Source organism: Canis aureus, chromosome 5 (assembly GCF_053574225.1).
Source record: "Canis aureus isolate CA01 chromosome 5, VMU_Caureus_v.1.0, whole genome shotgun sequence".
Taxonomy (NCBI): Eukaryota; Metazoa; Chordata; class Mammalia; order Carnivora; family Canidae; genus Canis; species Canis aureus.
In genome coordinates, this window is record NC_135615.1 from 43,842,849 (window position 1) to 43,857,478 (window position 14,630).

General features: G+C 35.0%; 1 protein-coding gene across 4 annotated transcripts in view; it reads left to right on the top strand.

Moving 5' to 3' along the window:
• The window catches only part of DDX4 (DEAD-box helicase 4), an 84,203-nt gene that overhangs the window by 32,606 nt on the left and 36,967 nt on the right, over positions 1-14,630 (top strand). For 2 of the 4 annotated variants that reach the window (XM_077897825.1, XM_077897827.1), the window contains exons 4-7: positions 1,091-1,168; positions 7,734-7,811; positions 9,224-9,271; positions 13,614-13,673. In XM_077897825.1, coding sequence (XP_077753951.1) covers positions 1,091-1,168; positions 7,734-7,811; positions 9,224-9,271; positions 13,614-13,673 — 264 coding nt within the window. The remainder of the gene's footprint in view (positions 1-1,090; positions 1,169-7,733; positions 7,812-9,223; positions 9,272-13,613; positions 13,674-14,630) is intronic. The other 2 variants (XM_077897826.1, XM_077897828.1) reach the window with 1 other exon arrangement.

Here is a 14,630-nt window from a genome sequence, read left to right on the forward strand (position 1 = left end):
GAATAGAGCTGCCATGAAAACCTCTTAGTTTGCTAATATATATTTTTGTCATAAATCATGTTATTTTTAGAGTGCTTTTTAAAATATTTACTTGAGATAGAGGAAGGGGGGGGAAAGAGAGAGAAAGAGAAAAAAAGAAGCAGACTTCCTGCTGAGTAGAGGACACAGACCTCGATCCCAGGATTCTGAGATCATGATCTGAGCCCAAGGCAGGTGCTTAACTGGACTGAACCACCAAAGTGCCCCCATGTTGAGTTACTTCATGTACTTTTATCTGTAGAGATAGTTTTTTTCATTTTGATATGTTAATGTTGTTACTTACCTTTTTAAGATGCTCTGTTGTTTAAAATATCCTTGCATACTGGAATAAACCCCAGTTGGTCATAATGTTCTATTTAATTTCCTATTGGATTTGTTTTGCTAATAATTTTTATGGAGATTTTGCATCTACTTGTGAGTCAAAGAGATTTTCTTCTGTCCTTGACTTGTTAACGTTGTGTTGACTTGGTAGAAATGAGTGGGGAAATATTTCCTCTTTATGTTTCCTGGGAGGGTTATATGTCATTGGAATGATTTGTTCTTTGAGAGTTTGGTAGAGCTCGCCTGTTAAAAAAAAAAGAATAAAGAAAAAACAACTAGGCCATGATGCAGAGATTTAAGTACTGATTTAATTTCTGTGTGACAATTTGGTTTGTTTATCCAGAGAAGAAATGAATATACATTCAAAAAGCATGTTCTTTTAAAGCTAGGATCAAGATCTAATTTGTAGCTTTACTATAGTATATGATTTGTGCTTGTTTCCCTATGCCCTTAACTGTTTTTGGTATTAGCAAACTTAAAACTATTTTCCAGTCAGTCATATGATTGAAAAAAGCTGTCTTCTTCCTTTGATTTCCATTTTGTTTAACTGAGTAAGATTTAGTCATCATTTATTTTTCCTTTGGAGAACTACCTATCTAAAGCTACTAGGCTGTTTGTCTTTATTGATTTATAGAATTCTTCCTTTATCATGGGGGATGGCACATTGAAAAGGTTTAATGTTTGTACCACAAGATACCTTTTTGACTTGCTTTAAATTTACTTGATTCAGAAATGAATGATGGACCTTCTCGAAGAGATCATTTCATGAGAGGTGGATTTCTCTCAGGGAGGAGTATGGGAAACAGAGGTAAGTATATTTGTCTTTCCATAATCTTACTAACTGCTCAGTGGTGGAAAGAATAGAAACTATTATAGCTGTTTAGTGCAAAGCTAAGTCTGTTGTAACTCACTGCACAGTAGACTTTGGAATAATGAGTTTATTGTTTTTTCACTTAGCAGTTTCCTTTTTGCTTTTTCCTTTGGGATAGTAGGAGTTAAATTGATAAACTACATTGGTTAAGGATGGCTTTATAGGGGTATTTCTTGATGTGTTTATGATTATTGATATCCCACAATTGGCAGGAGAATGTTTGTAAAAACTTCAGAGATTAGGGTAGGAAGGGCCTCTTTTTTAAACTTTTATTTCTCAAAAAAAGGCAATATAGAAACATTTCTGTAAGTTTATTAGTATTAAGAGGTTATTTCCCCAAACTTGGAACTTTTTATTTTTAGAACAAGTACTTGATTTGACAGGTAATGATATAGCAAAATACCTTCCTACAGTCCATTTTTAGATTTGATATTACAATGCTGAAAGTATTTTACTTTATGTTTTAGTATAGTGCCGTAAAATATTAAAACTTAAAATTTATTTAAAAATCCACATGACTGTTTATTTCTTTTACAGGGTATTATAAGTTAGGGCTAATTGGTAGTTTTAAATACACGTAGTGCTTAATCTTGAATTCATTGGATGTTAATTGAAAAACTTTATTTCTAGGTATTTTTATTCATTGGAGACATTAAAGATTGTTGTATGGTATTTCCTTTGATACTTGGAAAACTTTATTTCTTGTTTAGATTCAGTTAAGATTTTATTTATTTGAGAGAGAAGAGAGTACAGTGAATATACAAGAGGGGTAAGGGGCAGAGGGAGAGGACAAGCAGACTGCTGCTGAGCAGGGAGCCCAATACAGGGCTGGGCTCAATCCTAGGACCTTAAGATCATGACCTGAGTCCTAGGCAGATGCTTAACCAGCTGAGCTGCCCCAAGAAATAATTTCTTTAAATATGCATTTTTATTGTGTTTTTAAAGCCTGCATAGTAAGAGACATTGATGATTTGCTAAAAGGTTCAAGTGGGGGTTTTGTTGGTTACTAATAACATTAGAGATAATAAATACCTGAATATTATTACACTTAGAGGAACATTTAATACTTAAATGTATTCTAAAAAATATATTTTAGAGTAGATGTTTTAAAATCTAATTTTAGAATTTAATTTAGGTGACACTTTTTTGTTTTTGTTTTTGTTTTTTTTTAAAATATTTTATTTATTTATTCATGAGAGACACAGAGAGAGGCAGAGACATAGGCAGAGAGAAAAACAGGCTCCACGCTGGGAGCCTGACGTGGGACTCGATCCCGGGACTCCAGGATCACGCCCTGGGCCAAAGGCAGGCACCAACTGCTGAGCCACCCAGGGATCCCCTAGGTGACACTTTTTGATGCGGATTTCAAAATACTAATGAATAAAGCCTTTAAAATTTTTTTTATTTTTTAGAGATGAAGTGGGGGGAGGGGCAGAGGGCGTGCAAGAGAGAGAATCTCAAGCAGGCTCCATGCCCAGCACAGAGAAAGCTCCATCTCAAAACCCTGAGATAATCACCTGAACTGAAATCAAGAGTTGGATGGATGCTTAACCTAGTGAACCACCCAGGCTCCCCAGAAATGTTTTAATTAGGTATTTTTAAATTTTCAAATTCAGAAAGTATATTCATATATCTTGTTAAAGTTTTGCATTAATTGAATGCTTTTTCCTTTTTTTTCTTTTTTAAATTGAAGTGTAGTTGATGCACAATGCATTACATTAGTTTCAGATATACAACGTAGCGATTCCACAACTATACTCATCACTGGTATAGCTACCATCTGTCACCATGCAAAATTATTAACAATACCAACGACTATATCTTCTATGATATATCTTTTATCTGTGTGACTTATTCATTCTGTAACTGGAAGCCTGTATCTCTGAATAAAGGCTTTTTTTTTTTATTTTCTATTTATTTATTTATTTATTTATTTAAATAAAGGCTTTTTAAATGAGAAAACCGTCACTGAGACCGATTTTACTACACACTGTTAATTTCATATGTGTTAGGTTGAAAAACACATTAATCTTCTGATCAAAACTCTTGGCTGAATGTTAATACTTTAAAAAGTTATCATTGTACTACGAATAATCTTAGAAATTCATAGACCAATGAATATAACTCCTTTCCCTTATTGTTAATGGAATACTTTAGTTTCAACCTCTATATTTTTTCTCAGAGCTTGTGTAGCTAGCAATTTGTTTTTGAAAATGACCCTTCCTTAAAAAAAAAAAAAAAAGGATCTATCTTGCAAGAAGTTACTATGGCCGAGTTCAAAAAGGGTGTTGCCTGTGTTCTTCTCTAGGATTTTGATGGAATCTTGTCTCACATTTAGATCTTTCATCCATTTTGAGTTTATCTTTGTGTATGGTGAAAGAGAGTGGTCTAGTTTCATTCTTCTGCATGTGGATGTCCAATTTTCCCAGCACCATTTATTGAAGAGACTGTCTTTCTTCCAATGGGTAGTCTTTCCTCCTTTATCGAATATTAGTTGCCCATAAAGTTCAGGGTCCACTTCTGGATTCTCTATTCTGTTCCACTGATCTATGTGTCTGTTTTTGTGCCAGTACCACACTGTCTTGATGACCACAGCTTTGTAGTACAACCTGAAATCTGGCATTGTGATGCCCCCAGATATGGTTTTCTTTTTTAAAATTCCCCTGGCTATTCGGGGTCTTTTCTGATTCCACACAAATCTTAAAATAATTTGTTCTAACTCTCTGAAGAAAGTCCATGGTATTTTGATAGGGATTGCATTAAACGTGTATATTGCCCTGGGTAACATTGACATTTTCACAATATTAATTCTGCCAATCCATGAGCATGGAATATTTTTCCATCTCTTTGTGTCTTCCTCAATTTCTTTCAGAAGTGTTCTATAGTTTTGAGGGTATAGATCCTTTACATCTTTGGTGAGGTTTATTCCTAGGTATCTTATGCTTTTGGGTGCAATTGTAAATGGGATTGACTCCTTAATTTCTCTTTCTTCAGTCTCATTGTTAGTGTATAGAAATGCCACTGACTTCTGGGCATTGATTTTGTATCCTGCCACGCTACCGAATTGCTGTATGAGTTCTAGCAATCTTGGGGTGGAGACTTTTGGGTTTTCTCTGTAGAGTATCATGTCATCGGCGAAGAGGGAGAGTTTGACTTCTTCTTTGCCAATTTGAATGCGTTTAATGTCTTTTTGTTGTCTGATTGCTGAGGCTAGGACTTCCAGTACTATGTTGAATAGCAGTGGTGAGAGTGGACATCCCTGTCTTGTTCCTGATCTTAGGGGAAAGGCTCCCAGTGCTTCCCCATTGAGAATGATATTTGCTGTGGGCTTTTCATAGATGGCTTTTAAGATGTCGAGGAATGTTCCCTCTATCCCTACACTCTGAAGAGTTTTGATCAGGAATGGATGCTGTATTTTGTCAAATGCTTTCTCTGCATCCAATGAGAGGATCATATGGTTCTTGGTTTTTCTCTTGCTGATATGATGAATCACATTGATTGTTTTACGGGTGTTGAACCAGCCTTGTGTCCCAGGGATAAATCCTACTTGGTCATGGTGAATAATTTTCTTAATGTACTGTTGGATCCTATTGGCCAGTATCTTGTTGAGAATTTTTGCATCCATGTTCATCAGGGATATTGGTCTGTAATTCTCCTTTTTGGCGGGGTCTTTGTCTGGCTTTGGAATTAAGGTGATGCTGGCTTCATCAAGATAAGAAGCCTTTGCACAGCAAAGGATACAGTCAACAAAACTCAAAGACAACCTACAGAATGGGAGAAGATATTTGCAAATGACATATCAGATAAAGGGCTAGTTTTCAAGATCTATAAAGAACTTATTAAACTCAACACCAAAGAAACAAACAATCCAATCATGAAATGGGCAAAAGACATGAACAGAAATCTCACAGAGGAAGACATAGACATGGCCAACACGCATATGAGAAAATGCTCTGCATCACTTGCCATCAGGGAAATACAAATCAAAACTACAATGAGATACCACCTCACACCAGTGAGAATGGGGAAAATTAACAAGGCAGGAAACAACAAATGTTGGAGAGGATGCGGAGAAAAGGGAACCCTCTTACACTGTTGGTGGGAATGTGAACTGGTGCAGCCACTCTGGAAAACTGTGTGGAGGTTCCTCAAACAGTTAAAAATAGACCTGCCCTACGACCCAGCAATTGCACTGTTGGGGATTTACCCCAAAGATACAAATGCAATGAAACGCCGGGACACCTGCACCCCGATGTTTATAGCAGCAATGGCCACGATAGCCAAACTGTGGAAGGAGCCTCGGTGTCCAACGAAAGATGAATGGATAAAGAAGATGTGGTTTATGTATACAATGGAATATTACTCAGCTATTAGAAATGACAAATACCCACCATTTGCTTCAACGTGGATGGAACTGGAGGGTATTATGCTGAGTGAAGTAAGTCAGTCGGAGAAGGACAAACATTATATGTTCTCATTCATTTGGGGAATATAAATAATAGTGAAAGGGAAAATAAGGGAAGGGAGAAGAAATGTGTGGGAAATATCAGAAAGGGAGACAGAACGTAAAGACTGCTAACTCTGGGAAACGAACTAGGGGTGGTAGAAGGGGAGGAGGGCGGGGGGTGGGAGTGAATGGGTGACGGGCACTGGGTGTTATTCTGTATGTTAGTAAATTGAACACCAATAAAAAATAAATAAATAAATTAAAAAAAAAGAAAGAAAATGAAAAAAAAAAAAAAGGAAAGAAAGAAACTGACCCTTAATTGCTCATAATAGAGTATTGATCACTTTTCATGTTCTGTGAAGTATGACCTAAATAGCTTTATTTATTTTTTTTTAATTTTTTATTTATTTATGATAGTCACACAGAGAGAGGGGGAGAGGCAGAGACACAGGCAGAGGGAGAAGCAGGCTCCATGCACCGGGAGCCCGACGTGGGATTCGATCCCGGGTCTCCAGGATCGTGCCCTGGGCCAAAGGCAGGCGCTAAACTGCTGCGCCACCCAGGGATCCCCTAAATAGCTTTAACTTCTTGAATCATACACATCTTTAGAATCTGATGAAAATACAGATAATTGCTCATACACAATTTTGCACGTGGCTTGAGGAGTTTTGTAGATCTTTAACTTCCCTGTATTAGGTTATTGTATAGTTAGGTAAGACACAATTTATGAAGACCACAAGAAAATGCTTTAAATTTTTCTAGTGATAGTTTAAAGTGTCAGTTTATATTAGTTTGTATGTCTTTTGTCCAGTTTTTTGGCTTAAATAGCTATGCTTCTTGCCATAGCAACTCTGTCTTCAAAATTCTTAACTGGTGGTAGAGAAACACAAAGAAAGTAAGTGATAGTATGTTGTGGGAATGTGGAGGAAGGATTGATTATGACTGAAGTCTGAAAGAAGACTTCATAGAGGAGGTGGCCTTTGAAATGGGGTTTTGCAGAGTGAAAATTTTGATAGGAAAAATAGAAAAGCAGGGAATGCCTTGCTTAAGGACCAGTGTGTAGGAAGGTAGAAAATATTAGAAGTTAACAATGTGGAGTATGGCAAATAGTTTGGTATGAGTTAAAATGTTGGATGCTCATCATTGTGAGGATAAAGTTCACAGGATAATATAAGGAAAGACCCGGAGTGGTAGAGATGTGACTCAGGAAGTGGTAGTTCAGCTTTTATTTCTTTATTGTGTAGTTCCTTCCTAATTTGAGTTTTAAAAGTAGAAAGATTGAGAGCAATTTAAATGCTAACAAAATGATTAAGTAATAATAATTTTAAAAAAGGTCAAGAGGAGCACCTGGGTGGCTCTCTGGTGGGGCACATGGGTGGCTCTGTGGTTGAGCATCTACCTTTGGCTCAGGTGGTGATCCCAGAGTCCTGGGAGCCCGCTGGGAGCCTGCTTCTCCCTCTGCCTATGTCTCTGCCTCTCTCTCTGTGTCTCTCATGAATAAATAAATAAAATCTTAAAAAAAACCACAACAGGATAAGCGTATAAAATTTTCAATAGCAGGACTTCCATGCAGAAGCATAAATAAGTGGCTTTCTTCAGGGTGAGGTTTCAATATACAGAAAATCACAGAGTTGAATTTCCTGATAAAAAGTTAAGTAACAAGTAGTAGTAGAAAGCTGTATTTCACCAGTAGTATGTTTATGTTTTTACTTTGGTATTATAATTCAAGAGTTTTTAAATAAAAGTTGCAGGATATTTTATTTTTATAAGTTTCTGTACTACTTTCTCCCTATCCTTGGAAGTCCCTTTACAGAAAAGATTGATTCATTCTTTCATTTTAAGATTTTATTTTTAAGTAATTTCTACACCCAACATGGGGCTTAAATTTACCATCCTGAGATAGAGTTGCATGCTCTACCAGCTGAGCCAGACAGGTGCCCCGCCTCCCCCTTAAAAAATTTTATTTTTAAGTAATCCCAAAGATTCATTTAATTCCTAGTTTTTGATGACAGTTAATTTTATGTTCTAAAGAGTTTTAACTCTGAACATTTTCAGATGCTGGTGAGTCTAATAAAAGAGAGAATACATCTACAATGGGTGGTTTTGGAGTTGGAAAGAGTTTTGGAAACAGAGGTAAACTGCTTATGATACTTTATAATCACAATTTGAGTGAACCCTAGTTTTTTTTTCTGTACTCAAGACTCCCTTCCCCTGTGCCTCCCAGTAAGAGATCCATCTTACATACTTCCAAAGGTAAATTTGAATCTTCATCTAGTTGAACAAAGAACGAGTAGAAGCTTTGAAGTTCTTTTCTTCCTTAAAAACTTTAAAAACTGTATATCAGAACTGATGCAGAATTTAAGATCAAGACCAGTACTGTGTAGGTGGAAGACTTCTGAAGCATTTTGGAAACCCAGCAGTTAAAGAGGATAGAATGGAGGGAAGGGGCAGTTGTAGAGGGAAGTAGATAGAATAATCCTTTTCTGAACCAACTTGAAAGATTGCAAATCTTGAAATGGATTAAATAACTCAAAATTTAGGTTTCATGGTAATATACTCTTTCTGTACAGATTGTTTTTATTTTGAAATTATTTATCTTTTCAAGGAAAACCTTTTTTGTCACCTAATCCTATTGGTACTTATTTTTGTATCATAATTATGTATTAAATTTCTGTGCTAAAAGCGATGTTAGATTTATGAACCTGAGATATTAAGTAGCTTTATGTATACATTCTGCATATAAATTTAATATGTCAGACAGTAATTGGTTTCTGTATTGCAGAAACCATGATTTAATACATTTAATATTTTATAATTTAGCTTAAATACTGATTGACAGCCATCTTATAGGGACATTTAATTTTAATGAATATTACTCTGAATATCTTTGCACTAAAGATCATTTTTTAAGATCCAACATTTAATACTTTTGTGAAATACTACTGATAATGCATTTAAAATTAATTTTAGAGATGTATCTGTATGCTCCAGAGACACATAAATCTAGATACAGGTTTTTATTATATGAAAAATTTGAAAGCAGAGATAAATGAAAGATGTAAAAAAAATTTTTTTAACAAAAAATGTTGGAAGAATTTCCTTATTATTGAGATGGGAAGGATTATTAAAGATTAGATTATAATTTGGTATTGTCCACTGGCGGATCAAGAGATTGAGTTAATTTATAAGGTTTTAAAAACTTTGATCTTTTGAATAGAAAATATATAGTGTTTATGTTGATATATATACCCCTATTCTGACCATCTGTATATAGAAGCATATGACATTTGAGGTAATATAACATTGGCTGGACATTTTACCTTCATTAATTGACACAAGGCAGAAGTCATAATCCAACCTGTGTTGGTTTTCTTTCAGTGTTTATATATAGTTCTTTGTGGTTTATCCTATTTTAAAGGGTCATCATAACTAATAACTAGCAGTCCCTTTTTTGTTTGTTGTTGTTGTTTTTTTTTTTTTTTGGTTTACCATAGAGGTATAGGTATTGTCAGAAGTTTACAAGTTTAATTTTCTCTTTTGTATAGGTTTTTCAAATAAGTTTGAAGAAGGTGATAGCTCTGGTTTCTGGAGAGGTGAGTTCAATGTTTTTTGTAGTAGCTTTTAAAATGTAATGTTCAAAGTACATGCTAAAGAGAAACTAAGATTAAGTGTCATAGTCTTTTTCAATTCTAATTTATTTAAACCTGATTTTACAAAGCAGCTGTAGGGGCATTTGGGTGGCTCAATTGGTTAAGCATCTTTCTCTGACTTAGGTCATGATCCCAGAGTCCTGGGATCGAGCCCAACACTGGGCTCCCTGCTTGGTGGGAACCCTTTTTCTCCCTTTACATGCTTGTTCTCTCTCTCTCTCTCTGTCAAATAAATAAAAATCTTTAAAAAAATATATAAAGCAGCTATAGCCAGAGCCTTAACCAAGGATTCAGGTGTCCTAGTTTGACCTTTTGCAACCTGCCTTAGTTAATCTATGAGGTGCAACTTTTTTTTTTTTTAACTTTATTTTTTTTTTAAGATTTTATTTATTCATGAGAGAGAGAGAGAGAGAGGCAGAGACACAGGCAGAGGGAGAAACAGGCTCTATGCAGGGAGCCTGACATGGGACTCGATCCCGGGTCTCCAGGATCAGGCCCTGGGCTCGAGACGGTGCTAAACCGCTGAGCCACCCGGGCTGCCCGAGGTGCAACTTTTGAATGGTTTCTTTCCTTAAGAAAAAGTGGATAATGGAAAGAACAAAACTCCATGTCCATATATACATACAATTTAGGACATGCAGGTCCCTCTTCAGCCTCACGTAATTTTTAACAGTGGGAAAAGATTCATGAGAATGTGGATTACTGCTGAAATCAGGACATTTCTGGCAAAGGTACTAACCAACTGGTTTGGAGGAATACAGAGAATGATGAAAGTAGAGTAATGTTATCAGAAGATAGATTATAGTAAGTAATAGTGCTTTTAAGTAGATTTAAGTAGATTTGGGTGAGAGTGCTTTTAAGTAGATTAAGTAGATTTGGGTGAGACCTTGGAACCTATATTTAAAAAGCATCACTGGTGATTCTGATGTCTTCTTATTGGTAATCACTTATCTGTGGAATGTTTTTTCTTTTTTTTAAAAAAAGAGGAAGAGGGTGGGTGGGCAGAAGGGGAGAGAGAGAGAAAGAATCTTAAGCAGTCTCCATGCCCAGTGCAGAGCCCATGTGGGGCTCTGTCTCATGACCTAAGCTGAAATCAGTAGTCGGACACTTAACTGACTAAGCCACTCAGGTGCCCTTATCTGTAGACTCTTAATAACATAATATACTTTGGAGCTGCAGACTTTGTTTCCTGTCCCTGCTATGTGAATGACTAAGAGCAAGTTGCTTAATTTCTCAGAGCCACAGTTTGTATTCTGCAGAATGGAGGACGTCTGTATTATAGGTTGTTAGGCAGGCTTAATGAAAATATGAAGTTTAATACCAGACACATTCATGGTAAATGCCATCTATCTTCATTAAATATTTGAGAGTTAATCTCATTGTACTTTTAACAGTGATTCTCAAAATCAAAACCAAGCCTAGACTGATCACCATAAAACCCTTTGGAATTAGATAGGGTTTTAATATACCTATAAGACTGTTTCTTTCCCTAAGCCATTGTCAGTCTCATTCTTCCTGATTTTCTGTGCTTTTTTCATCTTATTCAAATGAAAATATACCTAACATAGAACAAATATTTGATGGAAGGAAAAAATGACCATTTTAATTCTTTTCCATTTCTATTTTACTTAATCTTCCTTTTTAAAATCATTGAATATTCAAGATCATTTTCACTTAGCCCAGACCTTCTTCCCTTGTTGATTTTTATCAGTGGTAGGCCAGAGCACTTTTGAACGCAAATTCTAGTTTCTCATGGAACCTGAAAGAACTTTCCTCCAAAATAGTCTTTCTTCTTTCTCAAGCTTACTTCCCCTAAAAATAAAAAAAAAATGTATATGGATTGAGTTCTTTCATTCTTAAAATTGTTGTTGATACGATGAGGAACAGATTCTGATATCATGATAGAGCTTTTATTCTACACACAAATAGCATCTTTTGTGGTTATTTTCCCTGCAGTCTCATTTCTTCCAGCTGGTTTAGTTAGTGATAAAGACCTTTAATTTTGGATTTAGACACTGTAGGTTTAAGACCCAAATTCTCCTCTTCTCAGTTATGTTACCTTGAAAAAACATATTAAGCTTCTCTGTATTTCATTTTTTCTATTTATAGAAAGAATAATACCTACTTTACAAGGTTTTTGTGAAGATTTTAAAAAGTACATGTTATTCCTTTAGAACAGTGCTAAACCATACTGAATTCTGCATTATTACTATTTTAAAAATTATGTGTATAAATATGTTTATATTGGATATCTAATATATTTACATACTAAATATATATTTAATATACTTAATGTATCGTTATTTCTGTTTATATGTTTAAGTATTTATACTTTACATGTTATGTATATTTTGCATGTTTTCTATAATTAATTTTCATGTAATATATGGTCATAGCTAATCTTGGGATGATATTTCTTTTTTGTTTGTGCTTGGCTTTATTTCCTAACTTTACAGAAATTCTTTTTTTTTAATAACTATTTTGAAATAGTATGAGCCTCATTACAAGTTAGAAAAATAGTAGAGAGTTTCCTTCCCCTTCTCCTATTGCAATTGTACTCTTCACCCAACTTCACCTGATGTCATTTGCCTATTATAATTTCCAGTGGAGTCAAAATACAGGTTTGTTTTAGGGGAATAACTGGACAAAGACACTGTGAGACCCCTTTGTCCTTGTCAGATCTCAAATTAATTTGTAGATTTTTTCTTATATAAGGCAATAAATGTTAGCTGTCCTCATTATTCCAGGGATGGCCAAGCTTTCCAAAATTCTTTCCTTCCTGTTAAGCTCCCTTGTAGTGTTAAAGCCTCCTTCCTGGAAAGTTGTCAATATTAAAAGGCTCTTTAGGAAATATTTGGTATTTGTTGACTTCATTTCAAGTAGGAGCCTACAACAAGAGCCCTGGGTTATTTCTTTAAAATAATATTAATTGTTAAGTAGATTAGTACTTTTGCATAGGAACTTAACTGATATCTTCTAAGCTTTCTAGATACTTGATGTCATTACTATGACATAAAGGTCTCGGATTTTAAACAGTAATGACATGTAGCAAGGTCTCTTGAAACTGTTTCTGTAATCCCCAAATGTGGCTTTGTTGGAATCTTCCAGAAAGCTTAAAGTTATTACTTAAAGTCATATTACTAACATATTTTTAAACTTTGAAAAATTATTTATTTGTTGCTGATAAACATCTCTGGGTGTAGATTCTAGGAATTAGTTAATTTATTTTATTTTTTTCTAGGAATTTATTTTTAACAAACTTTCTAGCTAATCCTTAGGCAGCCTTCACTGTAGTGATTCTTATTCCACTGGTTAGAAAATGGTAATGTTACTTGATAATGTCATTAAAAACAGAAAAAACAAGATATCCCCCAATTGTTTCATTAGGATGATTGGGGAAAAGTTTGCATATGTTTAAAAAAAACCACTAATGCCTAAGATTTAGTAAGAAAGGCAAATTACAGACATATTGATAGCATTTTAAAAAGAATTGTCGGGGATCCCTGGGTGGCTCAGTGGTTTAGTGTCTTGCCTTTGGCCTAGGGCGTGGTCCTAGAGTCCTGGGATCTAGTTCTGCATCAGGTTCCCTGCATGGAACCTGCTTCTCCCTCTGCCTGTGTCTCTGCCCCCCACCCCACCCCCCGTGTGTCTCATGAATAAATAAAATCTTAAAAAAAAATTGTCATGTATTTCTCATGGTGTATGGCCTACATTTAAGAACCACTTGACTGCTTTAATAGTTTAGATATTTCTTTTTTTAAAATAAATTTTATTTATTCATGAGAGACACACAGAGGCAGAGACATAGGCAGAGGGGAGAAACAGGCTTCTCTCAAGGATCCTGATGTGGAATTCGATCCCAGGACTGGGATCATGCCCTAAGCCAAAGGCAGATGCTCAACCTCTGAGCCACTCAGGTGTCCCTTGTTTAGATAATTCTGAAACCATTTTCAATCGTATCAATATTGATGACATTCTTATTTTTTTTACTTGTGTGGAGCACTTGGGAAATAGTGAGTTCTCAGTTATACACTTAACATTTAACATTTAGATACGTGAAATGATTTGTATAGTTGACTGAATAATGTCTTTTTCTGTTGCTAAAATTATTTCAAGCATTAAAATGTTCAAAAAAATAAAACTAAAAAAAGAATTAAAATGTTCATATTTTAACTTAATACTCATTTTCCTCACTAATTTATACTGTGATAGTGCTTTTCTTTAGGTATTACAACTTTAAAGTTAATTATTTAGATCCTATTCACATGTTAAATTTTTATTCAAGAATCTAATAATGACTGTCAAGATAATCAAACACGGAACAGAGGATTTTCCAAAAGAGGCGGTAAGGACCACATTTTGGAATGATTTGTACTTAGACTTTTTAAGGTCACTGGATTTTTTTTTCCCTAAAGATCCCCAGAATGTGCTGTGAAGTACAGAATAGGGACTGTGAGTTCTGGTCAGTCACAATATCTATGAACTGGGATGTCTCTCTGAATAGAATATTTGGATTTGTGGGAGAGTGAAGACCCTCATTTTGTTCGGGTCTGGCAGTGCTCTACCATACTCTGCTGATTCGGCCTCTAATGAAGTTGAGGTGAGATGGTATAAACATTACTATATTTAATTCTTGATAATTTCTGGGTAGACATGTTAAAATAGCAACAATAAAACCCATGAAAACATAGTGAACTTATAAAATTTTTAAAGTTGTGCAAACCTACTTATGATAAAAGAGTTTATTCTTAGGAACAATATATGATAATCAGATACATCATTTTACTGTATTGAGAACATCATTTTCTTTTGCCCATTAGATAGCCCATTGAATACCAGGCCCTTCCTAGTACAGCTAGGACTCGTATGCCCTTCAAAATAGCCTTCTTAGGGCTGTGAGGTGGGGAAGAATTTGGTGAATGAGGGTTAACTATTTGTCATAAATTGGGATGTTTTTTAATGATTGCAGGGGGATGTGTAATGACGAGGAGAAAGTTTAGCTAAGAAAAAGCCAGATTCTTCTTTTAGAATTGCCTTTTTCCCCCTTTAACAAGCAATTTTTAACATTTAATGTTCCTCAGACATTGTTCTTAGTTTTAAATATTTGGTTGTTTTCTGCAGCCCAGTATCTTCCTCAATATTTTCTTTCTTTCTTTTTTTAATATTTTCTTTAAATTAGTCTAATTCATATTTAAGTGAGGTAATCAAAAGTCAGTTGCAGATCTTTATGCTTAATCCTGGCTTAATGACTAATATAGAAGGACTGGCAGGGAATCGTTCATTTTTGCACATCTCTGATGGC